Raw genomic sequence first — 14,964 nt, 5'->3', positions numbered from 1 at the left:
CCGGGCCGCCACGGCCCGCGGCCCATGTCTGCGCTCCGCCCGCGTTTGAAGCCTACGACCTTCCGAGCAGGAGGGAGGCCGCTGACCAGGCGCCACGGCCTGACACAGCCAGGAGCCCCTGGTGCCCGCAGCTGGTGAACCAGCCTAGACCCGTGTGTGAGGGGCCTCTCGGGGGCACCACGCCGGGGCAGAGGGCGGTCCTGATGGGGCCTGTGATCAGCGCCCGGCCCTCGACCCCTCTCCCCGCCGCGCACCCCGCCCCGGGAGCTCCACGGCCCCCCAGGCCGCCCCCTCCCGGCACCTCCGCCCTGCCGGGGACGTCCAGCTTCTTCGCTGGCTCCCCAGAGCTCTTCTTTTTCTTACCTGGGTGGATTCTCAGTTGTAACTCGAGTTCACCATCCAAAATAGATGGTGTCTACACTGAGCCTTCTCGAGGCTTAAGTTACACCCTGAGCTTCTGACCAGCAAAGGAGCTTAAAAACTCAAATCTTAACGGATCTCAGAAACGCGAGAACTTCAGGGCAGGCGTGTGCTTTACCCTGGTCCGTGGCCGGACGCCACAGGGAGCAGTGACTAGCCCAGCTGACCTGCCCAGGAAGTGCTCCCTGGGTTACAGCTCAGGGCGCAGAACAGCTCCTAGAGCTTCCCTCTGTCACGAGCTTTCGGAAGAAAAGGAAGTCCCCCACGCCTCCTCTCTGTCTCTCATGCCATCCTTCTTCTGTCCTGCAGGCCCGGGGGCGGCTCGGGCGTCCGGCCCCCAAGGCCGAACGCACAGCCTTTCCTCAGGGCCCCGACAGCAGAGGCCAGCGAGGCCCGGGCCCTCCCACCGGCCTCCTCCTGGCGAGGACCCTCAGGGACGTGGACCCTGGTCCCGAGCCCCTCTCTGAGCCGGGACCCGGCTGTGAGGGGGGACAGAGACCTCCTGCTGCAGCCCACGCGGGGGCTCCCTGACTCCTAGGGCCCGGCTCTCGGTCTGAAAACTGGGGCTTTAGTAGAGTTACACCAACAGCTGCAGGCAGACACAGGGGCGAGTGCTCAGTGTGACGGGTCACGGCCACCCCAATGTCAGTAACTCAGAGAAGCTTCTAGTGACTGGACTGCAAAACTGACACTGCATTCACGAAAAACGTGGAAGTTTTAAAAAGTACACATACCCTCTGCTTCGTCCAAATTAATTTTCTGATATTTTTTTTTCCCAATCTTTGCAATAGATTCTTCTCTCTTTGAAAGCCGGGGATCCCTAGCATTCTTTCCATTTTCTCCTTTAATTTTAATAGAATTAGACTTGCCTAGTGTTCTTTCCTCTCCCTGCGTCAGAAGGAAAGTCAAAGTTCCACTCACATTTCAGACACATGACAACACAGTTCATCAGTTATATAAAAGGGTCTTTGAAACATAGATGGCATTGATTTGGACTTCACATGCGTGGCAGAAACATCAATCGCAATGATAAGGATTGCAAAAAGAACAGCACGTAAGGCACACCCACCCAGCCAGCGATTCCCAGGCTAGTGGGAGCAGGCACCGCAAAGGGACCCTGAGAAGACCCCCCCACCCAGGGTGCAGGCCCAACCAGGGCAGAGAGCCGCTGGGGCCGCGCCCCTGAGCTTTGCAGGCAAGGAGCGAGGCGGGGTGAGGAGGGGAATTACCATCGCCGAGTGGTTTCTGGAGCTGGCGTTTACGGCTGCGCTCTGTTTGGCGGGCCCGCTTTTCTGCTTATCTGTGGGGGCTGAACATAGCGAGACAAGCTTTATAAAACTGCAGTGAATGCAGACCCGTCTCCACATCTAACACAATCACCAGCTCAAAGCTGTACAGAAGCCAAAGGTATCAGGGGCCCCTTGTCTACATGCGCGCTCAGGCCTGAGCACCCATGCGGGGTCAAGGAACAGAGGACCAGCCTCCTCCGCCCGCCGCGTCTGGGCGAGCTGTACACGACGGCGACAGGGAGAAGGCTCATGGCTGACTGTGCCCACTGGGACTCTGTGGTCCCGTGGTGAGTGAGAGTGCCTTTCGGGTACTATTTGGCACGAATGTCTTTAGAAAGTACGAGAGTCTCACATTTATCATGTATCTTCAAATACGGCCATTGCCCCAAGTCAGGGCTGCAGGCTGGCCCCCGCTGGCCCTCGTGGTCCACAGACCACTTCCCTGGCCCAGGATGGGCTGGCGGAGTCCCAGCCCTCCTGCCTGTGAGCAGTGTCCCAAACACACTGCACGCACCTGCCCGCAGCTATGCCTTCAGACTCACCTGCGCACAAGCGGGCCGGGAGGTCCGACCTGATCAGACCCTGGAGGGAGGTGCTGAGCACCCGTGCCCCGCTCAGGCTGCTCGGCCCCTGAGGCCGGTTACCGTGCCGGAGAAGCGCACACAGCGTCCTCTAGAACCCAGGTGGCCCACAGGGGGACAGGAAGCAGGCAGGGGAGCCCGAGGGCAGAGGGGCGACCGCAGCCCCGGTCACCCTTGGGGATGGAGACGAGTGATGGGTAGCCCCTTTCAGAGCTGAGCCAGCCCGGGGAAGGGGACGGCGGCTCCTGACATGGCCAGCTCCCTGCCCTGTTCAGTAGGCTCCAGAAGGCTCTCTCCAGGAGGCACGCCCCCGCTGCCCCCACCTGGGAGTGCAGGTCCCCGTCCCCAGGGCAGGGCTGCGGGGCTGAGGCAGCGTAGGGGAAAGAGCCCTGGAAACCACCGATTCCTTGTGCACTAGGCACAGGGGGCCCCAGCCCCCGACCTCAGCCGCTGCTGGGCCGACATGGGGCAGTGACGCCCCAGGGTCCCGGGTCCCTGTGCAGAGGGATGGGGAGGCCCCCCAGGAAGAGAGCACTTTCCAGGGCATGCTGGACCCTCGGAGCGACGCAGGGCGTTCGCAGGGCCTGCGCCCCTTCTTAAGGCAGAGAAGACGTGCAGGGGTCCCAGCCAGAGGCCCTCGTGCTCCCGGTCCCAGGGCCTCCTGCCCGCAGACAGACGCCCAGCCACGGCTGGACTCGGCCATGGCAGGGGGTCGCCGGGCCCCATGAGACCCTAAACCCAAGTGAGGCCATCTGCAGTGTCACTCTGAGACCACAGGGCAGCAGGGCCGGGAGCTTTCGGGGGGCCGAGCCCAGGGACCCAGGAGGCCGGAAGGACCAGGGAAGCGTCACCCTGCTCACCTTTCCCTCGGGAGGGGTCCTTCTCCTCCAAGATGACCCGCTGTCCGTCCAGACTCGAGATGGGGGCTCCGAGGTCCAGGGGCTCCTGCTCTCCACTCTAGAGGCAGAGACGGTGCAATGAGCAGCTCACCCTGGCTGGAGCTTTCCGGAACAACTGCGTGTGGCGCATCGGCCAGCAGGACCATCCCAGGCTTGATGGAGCCATGCGCCAGGTGACCCCAGGTCCTGTCGCCTCGGCAGGGCCAGCCGCAGACGCCTGACGTGCAACAACCGGGATCCCAAGCGCCAGCAGGCCTGCCCGGTACACAGGTGCCGCGAGGAGCCCGCGGGACAGGGCCATCACCCAAGTGATGGCTGCTGGCAGCACTGGGCCGAGGCGAGGCCCCGGGGCTGGAGGAGCGCTTGGTGGGAGCCGGTACCACCTGCGTCCGCAAGTTGGGTGCTTTTAGGCGTTAAGCAAGCTGGCCTAAGTCTCAGCATTACCTCCAGCCTGGAGGAGGGGACCTCAAGCCCACCTCACTGGTCCTCAGTGCACTAGGAGGCGTGGGAGTAGGGGGGAGATGCCTCCCTGTGGGCAGGAAGCAGGCGCATCTGAGGCCCGGGATCCTGCCCTTCTCTCCTGGGGAGACTATCTTGCTGTTCAAGACCCACATCCTCTGTCGAAGAAAGAATCTGAACTTGTAGCCTGGCTCTTAAATTGCTAAGCGACCACACGCCCAGACAGAGTTCCGGCCGAGTGGGGAACGGACCAAGGCTAGCAGGGTCCTGCCTGGCTCACGACTTCGCGGCCCACAGTTCACTAAGGAGGGTCAGCAGGAGGGTCCAAGGAAAGCCACATGCTCACAGCCCATCCACAGGACGCCCCGTGCCGCCCTCCATGACTCTCGCGGTCCCGAGCCCTGAGGCAGCTGGACCACTCTTCCCGGTCAGGCCTCAGCAGCCCAGTGGGGAAGAAGCCCCGACCACTGGCCAGCCCTTTGGGACTGAAGCCCCCCAGCGACCCCACGAGCACGCTTCCATGACTCACCCCACTTTACAGATGGGGAAACAGGCACGGGGACTAAGGATCGCTTAGGCTCTCAACAGAGTACGAGCAGGGAGGCCACATGGAACCCAGGCCACGTCCCTCTCCATTCGGCATATTCTAGACTTTAGGACGGCACCCCCATCCCCCAGCGAGCTGGGCGGAGGGCTTCGGGTTACCCTCGGGAAGTCTGAAACAATTTAACTGGTCCTCTTGTTCACGTCAAAGTCTTGAACAATTCTGGAGCCCATTTCAGAGAAAATAAAAATCCTAAAAATACTTGAAATCGTAGCCCTGATAAAGTATAATTTCTAAAGAAAGGAGAACACAGGCCAATGGGTCACAAGTCACCGCACTTCAAAGCAAACGTGTGGAGGTGCGGGACCACCCTCCGGCTGTAGGAACGGGAACTCTGCTCTCATCCCTGCTTCACCCATGCACGGAGGAACCCGACGGCCCGGCTCCGAAACACCAGAGAGAGCTGTCAGACCCACGGCCTATTGGAAGCTGCACAGTGTCGCAGCGGATGCCCGACAGGCTGTTGCAGATCGGGTCACGCACGCCACCGCGTGCCGTCATCCGATCAGATTTGCAAACGGCGGGAGGCTGCAAGGTTTTCATTTGTTTCTCTTCTTGGTTTCCCTGGGCCCAAACCCCCAAGTCTCAAATACCAACCCAAATCCCAGAGGGCACGACCAAGGTACGAGGAAGCAGTAAGCATTTCCCCCACAGGGTGGGAAACAGGAGGGCGGCGGCAACGTCCTCCCCAGGGCCTGCTGGGTGGAGAAGCCGCACACAGGCGCTGGGTCGGCCCCACGGCGTCCTCCCGTTACGCCAGCCACAGCTCGCTTTGCGGACAACGGGGGCAGGCTGGGCCCCAGCAGGCATTGCTGAGCTTGCAGGCGGCTCGGGGGCCCGGGGGCCCCATGTCGCTCACTCACCAGCCGGGCCGCCAGCTCGCTCAGGCGCAGGCCGTACTTGGCCGCCACGGGCCGCAGCACCTCCGCGACTGGCTTGCTGGGCTTGGCCTTGAGTCCCACAGACCGGTTAATCGGCACCAGATCCAGCCTGGTTGGAGGGGGAGAAACAGGAGCACGTTTGCCACAAACACGTGGCAACTGTCATGTGGACGTTCCGTCTCAAAAGCAGAGCAGCATGGCACCCACGGGCATCACCAAGGCAGCCCCAGGTTCTGCACGAGAAGAGAGCCCACAGGGGGCTTCTTTAGGGTCTCGTGGGGCTGAGCCAGGACTGTCACACCCGACAAGGAGCGGCCCCTCCCCACGGGTCGACCCTGCCCCGGGTGCAGCCCTGCCGTGGTCGCCGGCAGGCGGGGAGCGTGACCCTCTGGCCCCCGGGGTGCCTGGGGCCACGTGCGGCTGCCCCTCTGAGCTCACAGTAGAGCGGAGGCCAGCGGGGCAAGTGGTCAGAAACAGCCTGTGGCTCTGGAAGCCTCATGAAAATGGCAACTGCATTTCTCTTACCGAAATAAAGTGCGTTTTTCTAGGCGCAGGTCCCTAGACTCCAAGATGCTACTGTCCTGGTGCAGCACCAGAGGCTACGAACACATGAAAGGAAGAGAGACGGGCGTCAGTGGGAGCCGGGGCGCACAGCTGCACGGAGCAAAGTGCAGCTTCAAACGCGGCCCACCATAGCCGGAGAGAAGGCCTCAGCTCTCTGACCAGCTGCTGGGAGCCCGCAAAGGGTTCTGCGCAGCGAGACGGCGCTCTCGGGACCCACCTCCGCCACATGCATGGAGCACAGAGCAGAGTCGGCCGTGAGGCCCAACACAGGCCAAGGCGGCAGGGAACCCGCACGCTCAGGTAAATACACACAGGTTAGCCGGCTCCCCCATCGGCAGGGTCTCCCACAGGGCAGGCGCCCCCAGAGGAAACGCCCACGGTCTCCGCAGCCCTGTACCTTGTCCCCGCCCACCAGGAAGAGGTCCACGGCAGCCCCGTTGATGCCGTGTCGCTCGCAGAGCCCGGCCAGCACTTCCTTGATGGACAGCCCCGCCCTGACGAGCACCACGCAGGCCGTCCCGTCGGGGAGCTGGATGCTGCAGTGCTTGGCGGCCTTGTCCTTCTCGGGCGCCAGGGTCCTGCAGGCCTCTGGCTGGGGGGCAGGGAGACATAGGGGCGGGCGCAGGGTCAGGGAAAGTGCGGGGAGGCCCCGGGGAAGGGCCATGGTAGCTTGCACACGCGTGGGGGGCCCAGCAGTGCGGCTCCCTGTGCACACCCGGCTCCACAATGCAGACACGTTCCGACAAAGGCACAGTGCGCTGTGCGCACACGGCCGCTACGCTGTGGGGCTGCTAGTTGACAGACAGCGCCACCCCCTCTCAGCTACAGGCACCGTCCTTGCAGTCCCAGCCTCCAAGCTCTGAGTCTAAACTTTTACAAGGGCCATGCTAACCAGCTTTCCTACTACAATAGGGTGGGCCTTCCCACTTTTGTTTTCGGGGGTCCGGTCTTGGCCTCCCTGACCCGGAAGCACGTGGAGTCACCCTGCAGAGCCCACTGAGGCCATCTGGGGACCAGGAGCTGCCTCGCCCATCTCTCAGCCTAGGAGCCGGGGACGGACAAGGCAGGCAGCCTCTGCTGCTTCTGGTCACCTTTCTGGCTCTTTCTGCCCGACCTCACAGGCCCAAGGCCTTTCCGAGAGGAATGGACAGACAGACAGCAGGTGGGCCGGAGGGAAGAGGCTGGGAGAGGGGCCGGGACGGCCAGGCCAAGGCTCAGAGGCAGCGGCACACACCTGAGGGTGTGAGGCCCCTCAGACCCTGGCCCCCAGGTCACGAGGAGCTGGCGGCATGGGGAGGCCGGGTGTGAGGGGCACGGGGGAGTCTCAGCTCCTTCCTCCGCAGGGCTGCCAGGGGGTGCGCCCTGCAGGCAGCCTGCAGCCTGGGGTGCCCTCTGCCCAGAGAACGCCCACCACCTCTGCCCGGCGCAGGGGATGTGGCCCAGCCCACCTGTCCCACTGCCAGGCCCTGCGGCAGGGGGCACGCCTGCAGGATGGGGAAGCGAGCCTTCCAGCGCGGCAGCACCTGCGACGTGATGCCTGTGCTGCGGGTGGACTGGGCAGGAGCGGGAGGCGGCCCCTCCCCACTGCGCGGAGCAGGGCTCCCACGTGCTCGGGGCAGGAGCCGGACCGGGGCCAGCCCACGGCCGCGCGCCCCGTGCCAGACCTCTGGGTCCCTGAGTTACAGCACCGCTTCCTGGCTACAGACGGCTCCCCGCATGCCTCCTTCTAATGCCCGACTTGCTCTGGTTGTCACTTCCTTACCACTCTGTCCTCCAAGGGTCTGAAGATCTCTTTCTCCCAAATATTACTTCAGAAAACTAGTCTGCAGGTGGTAGACTGACTGCAAAATGGCCCCAAATGTGCCCTTCCCACAGAGGCACGGGCAACAGTAAACGTCCTTTGTCTTAAGCCGCTGGGTTTTGGGATGCTCTGTCAGGCAGCAATGGCTGACCGGTGCGTGGGCCACCCTCACGGCTCTAACTGGTATTGTTATAACTGAAGAAGAAATGACATCTACACTCACTACTGCCTGACCAGCTCAAGTGACTAGGAGGCCGGCAACAATAGGGTTTTCCAAAATTGCCACCAGACGCCAGCTAACCAGCTAGCAGGTCAGCCCAATGCCTCCTCCATCTAACTGGAAACTGGGCCAGACACGCAACTCAGCAGGGCATGAGGAGAGAGCTCAGGGCCAGGCAGGACCCGGGCCCCCAGCGCACAGGCAGACACAGGGGTGTCTGAGCTCACGGGACGTGCAGGTGCTGAGACGAAGAGGAGTACCTGCCTGCTCCCGTGGGCGTCCAGAGAAACGTGCCTGAACGGGAACTAAAGGTCTCAGAAATGAACCCAGAGATATTCTTAGAGCTCAAGGGGCGCCCTCCCCATCCATGCAACAGCTCCCTTACGAGGGACACGGCTTTGCGGGGACTCACCAGGTCCAGGCTCCCGGCCGAGGTCATAGAGCCCTGCGACTCCCGGCGGCCCAGGCCTCCGTTGGGGTGCGCGGGGTCTGCAGGGACACAGGGACTCAGAACCCCCAACGGCACCAGCTTCACGCTTGCTCGCTTAATGCAGAAGCGCAGAAACCCCCCGAGTGTGGTCACGTCCCCCACAGCTCCACACCTCCTTTAGGCTGAACAGACACGCTCGAAGGACAGGAGCCAGGCTCGGAGGCCCTTCGGCGGCACAGCCTCGCCCCTGGCACACAGCCGGAGCCGGGAGCCACCGCCCAGGCCCGCGCTCTGCTCTGCTGGCGGCCGCGCAGCCCCCCGACTCCTGCTGCCTCATCGCAGGTCAAAACGGAAGCAAGTGCAGGGCCTCCCTGCTCTTCATTTAATCTGGAATTGTCATCTCAACACGCGGCTTCACATGCCAGCCGGTTACGGCATCTTTTACCGACGGCTCACGTCCCATCTTCCTGTAAAGTCCTGAATGAGCTGACAATCGCGCCATCCGATGTCACTGACTAAGCTAACTGTAATCTAAAACTCGCGAGAACTCTGACATAGAAAGGACCTTTAAAAACACGGGGCCTAGGGCCCCGACCATGCCGCTGTGCCGGGGCCTGGGGGTGGAGCAGGGGCCTGATTACACGGAGGCCCCCAGGCCCCACTGACCCACCTGCCAAAAGCAACGGACTGGCAGGCGAGAGAGTCAGGACGCCTGGGGAGCGTCCTGGAGTCAGGACTTAGGGCCTTTCCGGGTGGCTCTCTAAAGACGTGCCGGGTATGGGGACCCCGGTCTCCTGGGGTCCCGCTCAGAGACACAGACCTAGAGAGGCAGGCACTCCCCCATCTCTGGTCCTCGGGGGTCCCTGGCCACACTGACGACACCGCTCCCACCCCCAGCTCCGGCTGCCCTTCCTTGTGGAAGAAGAGCTGTACCGGCCGCCCCAGGCAGGGCCCTGGAGCCTCAGGGCACTGGCAGAGGCCCACAGCCTCCCTACACTGCCCTCTGCAAAGTGGGCATAAGACCGGCCTGCGGCCGGCTCTGAGCAGGAGATGAGCCCTCTGAAGTGCCTGGCACAGCACAGGCACCAGCCCCGCAGGTGCTCCAAGCTCCCTCGGTAGGCTGCCCCACCTAAACTCGGGGCCCGGGTCTGGAGCCTGCAGGTTAGTTCCCAGAAAATAATCCCTTTCCTGACAGCCTGTGGAGAAGAAAAGGCCGCCAACCCTCCCGCGTGTGCTTCCCGCGCCCAGTGTGCGCCCCGCCCTTCTCTGCCCTGTCCCCACCACCACCACGCCCAGGCTGCTACCCGCCCACCCACCTCCCTCCCGGCGCGTCCCAGCCCTCGTCCCTGTCCCTCTCACACTGTCTTCTCAGCCACATCCAAGAAAGAAACCAAGGGAGAGAAGATCTAGGATGGCAACCTTTAAAATTTACAATAATAAAATTACAATTTTGAAAATGCTTGGCACCCAAACTATGGTGTCACGTTTTCTTGAAAAAATTACAAAAGCTCGTGTACCTCTCTGCACATGGCAGAAAAGCAAGAGGCAGTCTGGGTGGACAGAGGGCAGGACACCTGTATTTTCTGCTTTTCACTTGGTTGTATTTTCCAAATTTTCTACCAAGAGCACCCATTACTGCTCAAGCAAGAAGAGGGTGGTACCCGTCGGGCACCCTAGCCTGGGGGGTTAGAATGCACCATGCCCCCTCTCAGAGGGCCCTAGAGGCCCCGCTTCCCCAGCCAGGCCGCCCCAAAGGGCCACGTCACAAGCACAGCCCACACGTCCTCATTTGTCCCCGAGAGGGCCTCGCCCCCGCCCCCCCCACCTCACACGACAAACCACGAACCGCTTGGACGGTCGCCTTGGTCCTTCTTCTTCTGGGACCGCCCGGCGCTCCTGGTCCTTGACCAAGAGAAGAACGCTCCTTTTCGTTTCTTCTCGCTGTCCTCATCTCCCAACTCTTCATTCAGGGACCGTCCTGATTTCGATTTTCCATTCAACTGCCGTCAAATGGAAAACGTCGTTAAAACAGCGTGAAGTTAATTTAACATCACATGAAATGCATGGGAAGGGAGCTGGAGCAGGCCACCAAGACACGTGCTCCGCGGGAGGGCCCAGGTCCCTCAAGGCCAGAGCCTCGGACAAGACGCACGGGAGGTGCGAGTGCTAAGAGGGCCTTGCATTCCCTGCGGGTGAGGGGATAAGCCAACAGGGGCGTCTGCTGTCATCTCTGCAGAACAGCTTTCATCTGGGGGGGGCCAGCGCGGCCGGGACGGGCACCTTCTTTGGCGTGGACGTGTTTGAGTGGTCGGAGCTGACGCTGTGTTTGGAGGTGGGGCTGCTGGGGACCTGCTGCGCGTCGGGCAGCGGGCGGCCCTCCACCTCCGCCAGGATGCACTCTTGGTACAGCGGCGATTTCAGAAAGCGAGTGTAGCTGTCGAACTTCATCAGGTTGAAGATCTGCCGAGGAAACAGCGCTGTCCAGTGACACACGGAACCGGACACTTGGCCCTGAAGGTGCGGGGCGGCGCCAGGCCGCACGCGCAGCAGGGCCTGTTCCCAAAGTCCCTCATCGCCCCTGGAGTCGTTGCCCAGGCTCCGTTATGTCTGATCACACTTATAACACGCCAGCCCTCGGTGGCCGTGCTTATGACCAGCCAGTTCCAACAACCCACATAAAGCCAGCGTCTGAGCGGCCTCAGGACAGCCAAGGTGCAATCTTGGAGAATCTTTACTTTGTTAAATAAGAATGAAACCAAAGGCAACTGGAAACCTAAAGGAAGTGAGACCTGTCTTGAAACTACCTTCCTCCATTTTCTTAAACCTCATTCACATGACTCAGCAACAGAAGTAACCCCTGCTAAGGCCAGCGGACATGTGCTCTAAAACACATTAAGTCCAATGCACACTCTTCATCACAGTGATGTCCTAAAACTGAAAAAAATCCAAACGTCCATCGATCTCTATGTATATCACCGCCCATGAACCTGTGATGACACACAGATGCATAAGGGAGAGTGTCAACAGTCAGGTACGCCGCGGTGGGGATGTCCTGCTCCAGCGCCCTGCTGAACCCTGGCTCTGAGATGGAGCCCAGGGGCTGGAGTGGGGCGGGGTAGGGGTGGGGGTCCCACTGGCTCTCTCCTCGCAGTCTGGTGCCTGCAGGGGCTGCTCTCCGGGACCCGAGTCCTCTGCCCGTGCCCCGGGCAGTCACCTGGAGCTGCTGCTCCTTGAACATGTCGGGGTGCGGGGCGCTGAGGATGTCGTCCGCCAGCTGGGCCTGGCTGTCGATGTTGACCGGCGTGGTGGCTTTGCTGCTCAGGAACTTACTGAAGATCTCGCGGGCCCTGTAGGAGAGCTGACGGGACAGCATGTGAGTGGGACATGCAGACCACACACGTGTTTTCTGACACGGGTCCAGGCAATGGAGACACATTTTCTTGGGGCCTAATAAATATTTCTTGCTTGGATAATAACTAGAAGTACCAGCCAGTATGAAACTTTTCAATAAATCAGCTCCTCTCCAAATTTTGTCAAAGCGCAATCTGAATGTTCCAAAGACCGAGGCTGTGCTGCTGCTACGGGGGCATCCGGGTGCGGGCGGCGCGGGTGCTGTCGCATGGTGTGGTCTCGCCAAAGTGGGAGGGAGGTCCGGGCAGCACGGAGCGTGAGAAGCAGAGAAGAGGCCTCCTCTGAGGGAGGGGCACAGGCTGCCTCAGAGCGGGTCACGCCGCGGGTCAGCACCCACACCAGCGGGGCTCACCTGCCCCCGCGCAGCCTGCAAGGGGGGCCGTACGGATGGGCATCCTTAGGATGGCCCAGGATTTTCTCTTAAATCCCCTTCCACACACGGAGTGGCAGCACATGTGCTGAAAGTTTTAGGGCCATTTATGCAAGCTATGTTTAGGCAAAATTAAATATCATATATATTAAGAAACATTCTGAAAAAATTTTTTTTAATCGTGTGAAAATATTTTTACACGGACTTTTCAAACCGCACTATGTGTGAACCTACGCTCAAATCACCCTGCCCTTTAACCACTCCCACTTCCCAGCCGGAAGAAACGTACCTCTTTTTTGTCGTGTGCGGGAACATGATGAAAATATTCACAGGCCTGCCAGAATAAAATGTTCTCTTCACTGAATTCCTTCCTTAGAAAATCCTACGAAAAACACCACAGATTAACCTTCACACCATCCTCGGAAAAGGGTACGTCAGTAGTGGTGGTGGGACCTCCCTCCTCTTGTGCTCTGTTTCATTATTCCCAGAAACCAGGGGTGCCAAGCGCCTCTCCAGAATTTACCTGGGAGCAAACTTAAAAGCCGCCCTCACTGGGACCACCTGGGCCTTCCCAGCTGTTTCCTTAGGAGCTGAGCATGCCTTCCTAGTAGCCGGCCTGGCTAGCAGGCAGCTGCTTCCAACGGTTCACAAGAAGCTCTGATGCCCCTCACAGCAGAGAGAGGCGCCCTCCAGCCCCTGGGCCTGAGCGTCCGGGGTAGAAGCAGGAGGACGAGACGTCTGCCCTGCCCAGCCCTGCCCTGGGGCCGGCTGCAGGAGGTGCCCGCTGCCCATCAGACTCACGGAAAAGTAGCGAACTCCGAGCGGGTCCTGCAGAAGCCGTTCGAAGGACACGGCCCAGCTGGCAACCCTCCGCTCACGCAGGCGCCGGCAGCTCTGCACGCTGGGGAGGCTGGCATTGCTGCTCAGGCTGTGGTTGCTCACGCAGTCCTTCAGGTCGGCGCCGTTCAGCTCTGTGGGGCAGCACAGACCTCACTCACCTGTGGGCCTGTCCCCCTCCTGCCCACGGGGCCCTCACCATCTGTCTTCTACAGGAGGTGCATTCAGCCGACACAGTGCGGCGAGTGCCCACACCGTGGCCGCATCGTTCTGGTCACCCTGGGTACTGGGCCGAGTGGGAACGACTTTTGTGTGTATGTGATCGGAAACCCGCTCCTCAACGTGCGCTGACACACTCAGAGGCAGGCACACGCTCACACACGCTCACAGGCAGGCACACGCTCACACACGCTCACACATGCTCACAGGCAGGCACACGCTCACACACGCTCACACATGCTCACAGGCAGGCACACGCTCACACATGCTCACAGGCAGGCACACGCTCACACACGCTCACAGGCAGGCACATGCTCACACACGCTCACACACGCTCACACACGCTCACACATGCTCACACGCTCACACACGCTCACAGGCAGGCACACGCTCACACACGCTCACAGGCAGGCACATGCTCACACACGCTCACACACGCTCACACACGCTCACATGCTCACACACGCTCACAGGCAGGCACACGCTCACACATGCTCACACATGCTCACAGGCAGGCACACGCTCACACACGCACCCTGACACGCTCACAGGCAGGCACACGCTCACACTCTCCTCTCTCTCCTTGGGGCTGGGGTCCTGGAAGACCCCATGTCTTCACGTGTGATTTGTGTCCAGTAACAGGGGCAACAAAGGACTAAACACCACAGACTCCCATCCCCCCAAATTAACCTCTCCTCCCAACACACTTCCCAGTACACGTTCTATTAGAACCAGACAAACTGAGTGTAAAGGTTCACGTGGAAAACCAAACACGAAATGCTGGAAAACTACACAAAAGCACGGAGGCAGGGCCAGCCCCACCCAATGTTACACTCGTCGCACGCCGCATCCTGAACGATGCCGCTGCAGAAGCAGACGCGCCACTGGGACAGGACACAGCCGGATCACTCAATACACGCTACAGGGTCAACTGTGACCAGCTGGAGAGTGACCAAGTTGGCGGTCTTGCAATACGCACTAGAAAAAATGCCACACGGACCAAAGATTTAAACGTAAACAGTGAAGTCAGAGAAATACTAGAAGAAAGCATGGGACAGTTCTCTGAGATACCTGAGTGAGGGCATCCGGCAGGCTCCCGCCCAGAGCCGTCAGAGACAGACTGGAAGCCTCTGTGTGTGAGAGCAGACGGCTGGTGCCAGAGGCAGTGGGCGGGGTGGAGGGCAATGTGGGTGGAGGGATCAGCAGGTACAAACGTCCAGACGTAAGAGAAAGAGGTCCTGGGGACAGACGGCACGGCACGGCAAGTGTAAGCAACGACACTGCATCGCGCGCGTGAAAGGAGCTAAGAGAGGAGATCTTGGAAGTTCTCATCACAAGAAAGAATTCTGCATCTGTGCCCAGTGAGGGAAGTCAGCTAGACTCACTGTGGCAATCATTTCACAATATATACAAATTTTGAAACACTATGTTGTACACCTGAAACTAACATAATGTTGTATGTCAACTACACCTCAAAAAAATCAAATCAAATCTCTGTAAAAAACACTGTAAGCTAAGGCAAAAGACAAATAAGAAACTATGGGAAATACATGTAACACGTTACACAGCTGAAGGACTAATTTTCTTTATATTTAAGAGCACCTACGCATCAATAAAAAAAAAAGATCAATAAACCAAAGGAAAGTGGAGGAAGAGTATGATCTGTCACTAAGTAGAGGCTTAAGATGCCCCCAGCCCCAGGGACCCCCACACGGAGCCAAAGAGAATGTGAACCGTGAACCAGCGTCCGGGGCAGCATCAGGGGCCGAGCAGAGAAGCTTCCCTGCTACGTTTCTTGCTGATAAACAGGGTCATCCTCAAAAGACGAAACAGTCTATTTTAAAGACACTCGGTAAAGTATGAGCACCAAAACATTTTCCTCCAGCTTTTTCCCCTTAAGGCAATAATGGCTGAACTGAGAGTTGAGGGATGAACAGAACTTAACCGACCTCAGGAAAGCGGGAAAAGCCTTCCACAAG

The 14,964-nt window shown here is 59.9% G+C and overlaps 1 protein-coding gene across 7 annotated transcripts in view; it reads right to left on the bottom strand.

The window, feature by feature from the left end:
- Window positions 1-14,964, bottom strand: part of RGS12 (regulator of G protein signaling 12) — a 119,455-nt gene that overhangs the window by 8,731 nt on the left and 95,760 nt on the right. For 6 of the 7 annotated variants that reach the window (XM_030876782.2, XM_060298913.1, XM_060298911.1 and 3 more), the window contains 12 exons: window positions 12,731-12,900; window positions 12,219-12,311; window positions 11,363-11,506; window positions 10,429-10,608; window positions 9,995-10,148; window positions 8,131-8,207; window positions 6,095-6,289; window positions 5,659-5,732; window positions 5,116-5,242; window positions 3,151-3,247; window positions 1,650-1,729; window positions 1,155-1,308 (listed from right to left, as the gene is read on the bottom strand). In XM_030876782.2, coding sequence (XP_030732642.2) covers window positions 1,155-1,308; window positions 1,650-1,729; window positions 3,151-3,247; window positions 5,116-5,242; window positions 5,659-5,732; window positions 6,095-6,289; window positions 8,131-8,207; window positions 9,995-10,148; window positions 10,429-10,608; window positions 11,363-11,506; window positions 12,219-12,311; window positions 12,731-12,900 — 1,545 coding nt within the window. The remainder of the gene's footprint in view (window positions 1-1,154; window positions 1,309-1,649; window positions 1,730-3,150; window positions 3,248-5,115; window positions 5,243-5,658; window positions 5,733-6,094; window positions 6,290-8,130; window positions 8,208-9,994; window positions 10,149-10,428; window positions 10,609-11,362; window positions 11,507-12,218; window positions 12,312-12,730; window positions 12,901-14,964) is intronic. The other variant, XM_030876784.2, reaches the window with a different exon arrangement.

The sequence above is a fragment of the Globicephala melas genome, chromosome 5 (genome assembly GCF_963455315.2).
Source record: "Globicephala melas chromosome 5, mGloMel1.2, whole genome shotgun sequence".
Classification (NCBI taxonomy): domain Eukaryota; kingdom Metazoa; phylum Chordata; class Mammalia; order Artiodactyla; family Delphinidae; genus Globicephala; species Globicephala melas.
This window is presented reverse-complemented; position numbering and strand designations above follow the sequence as displayed.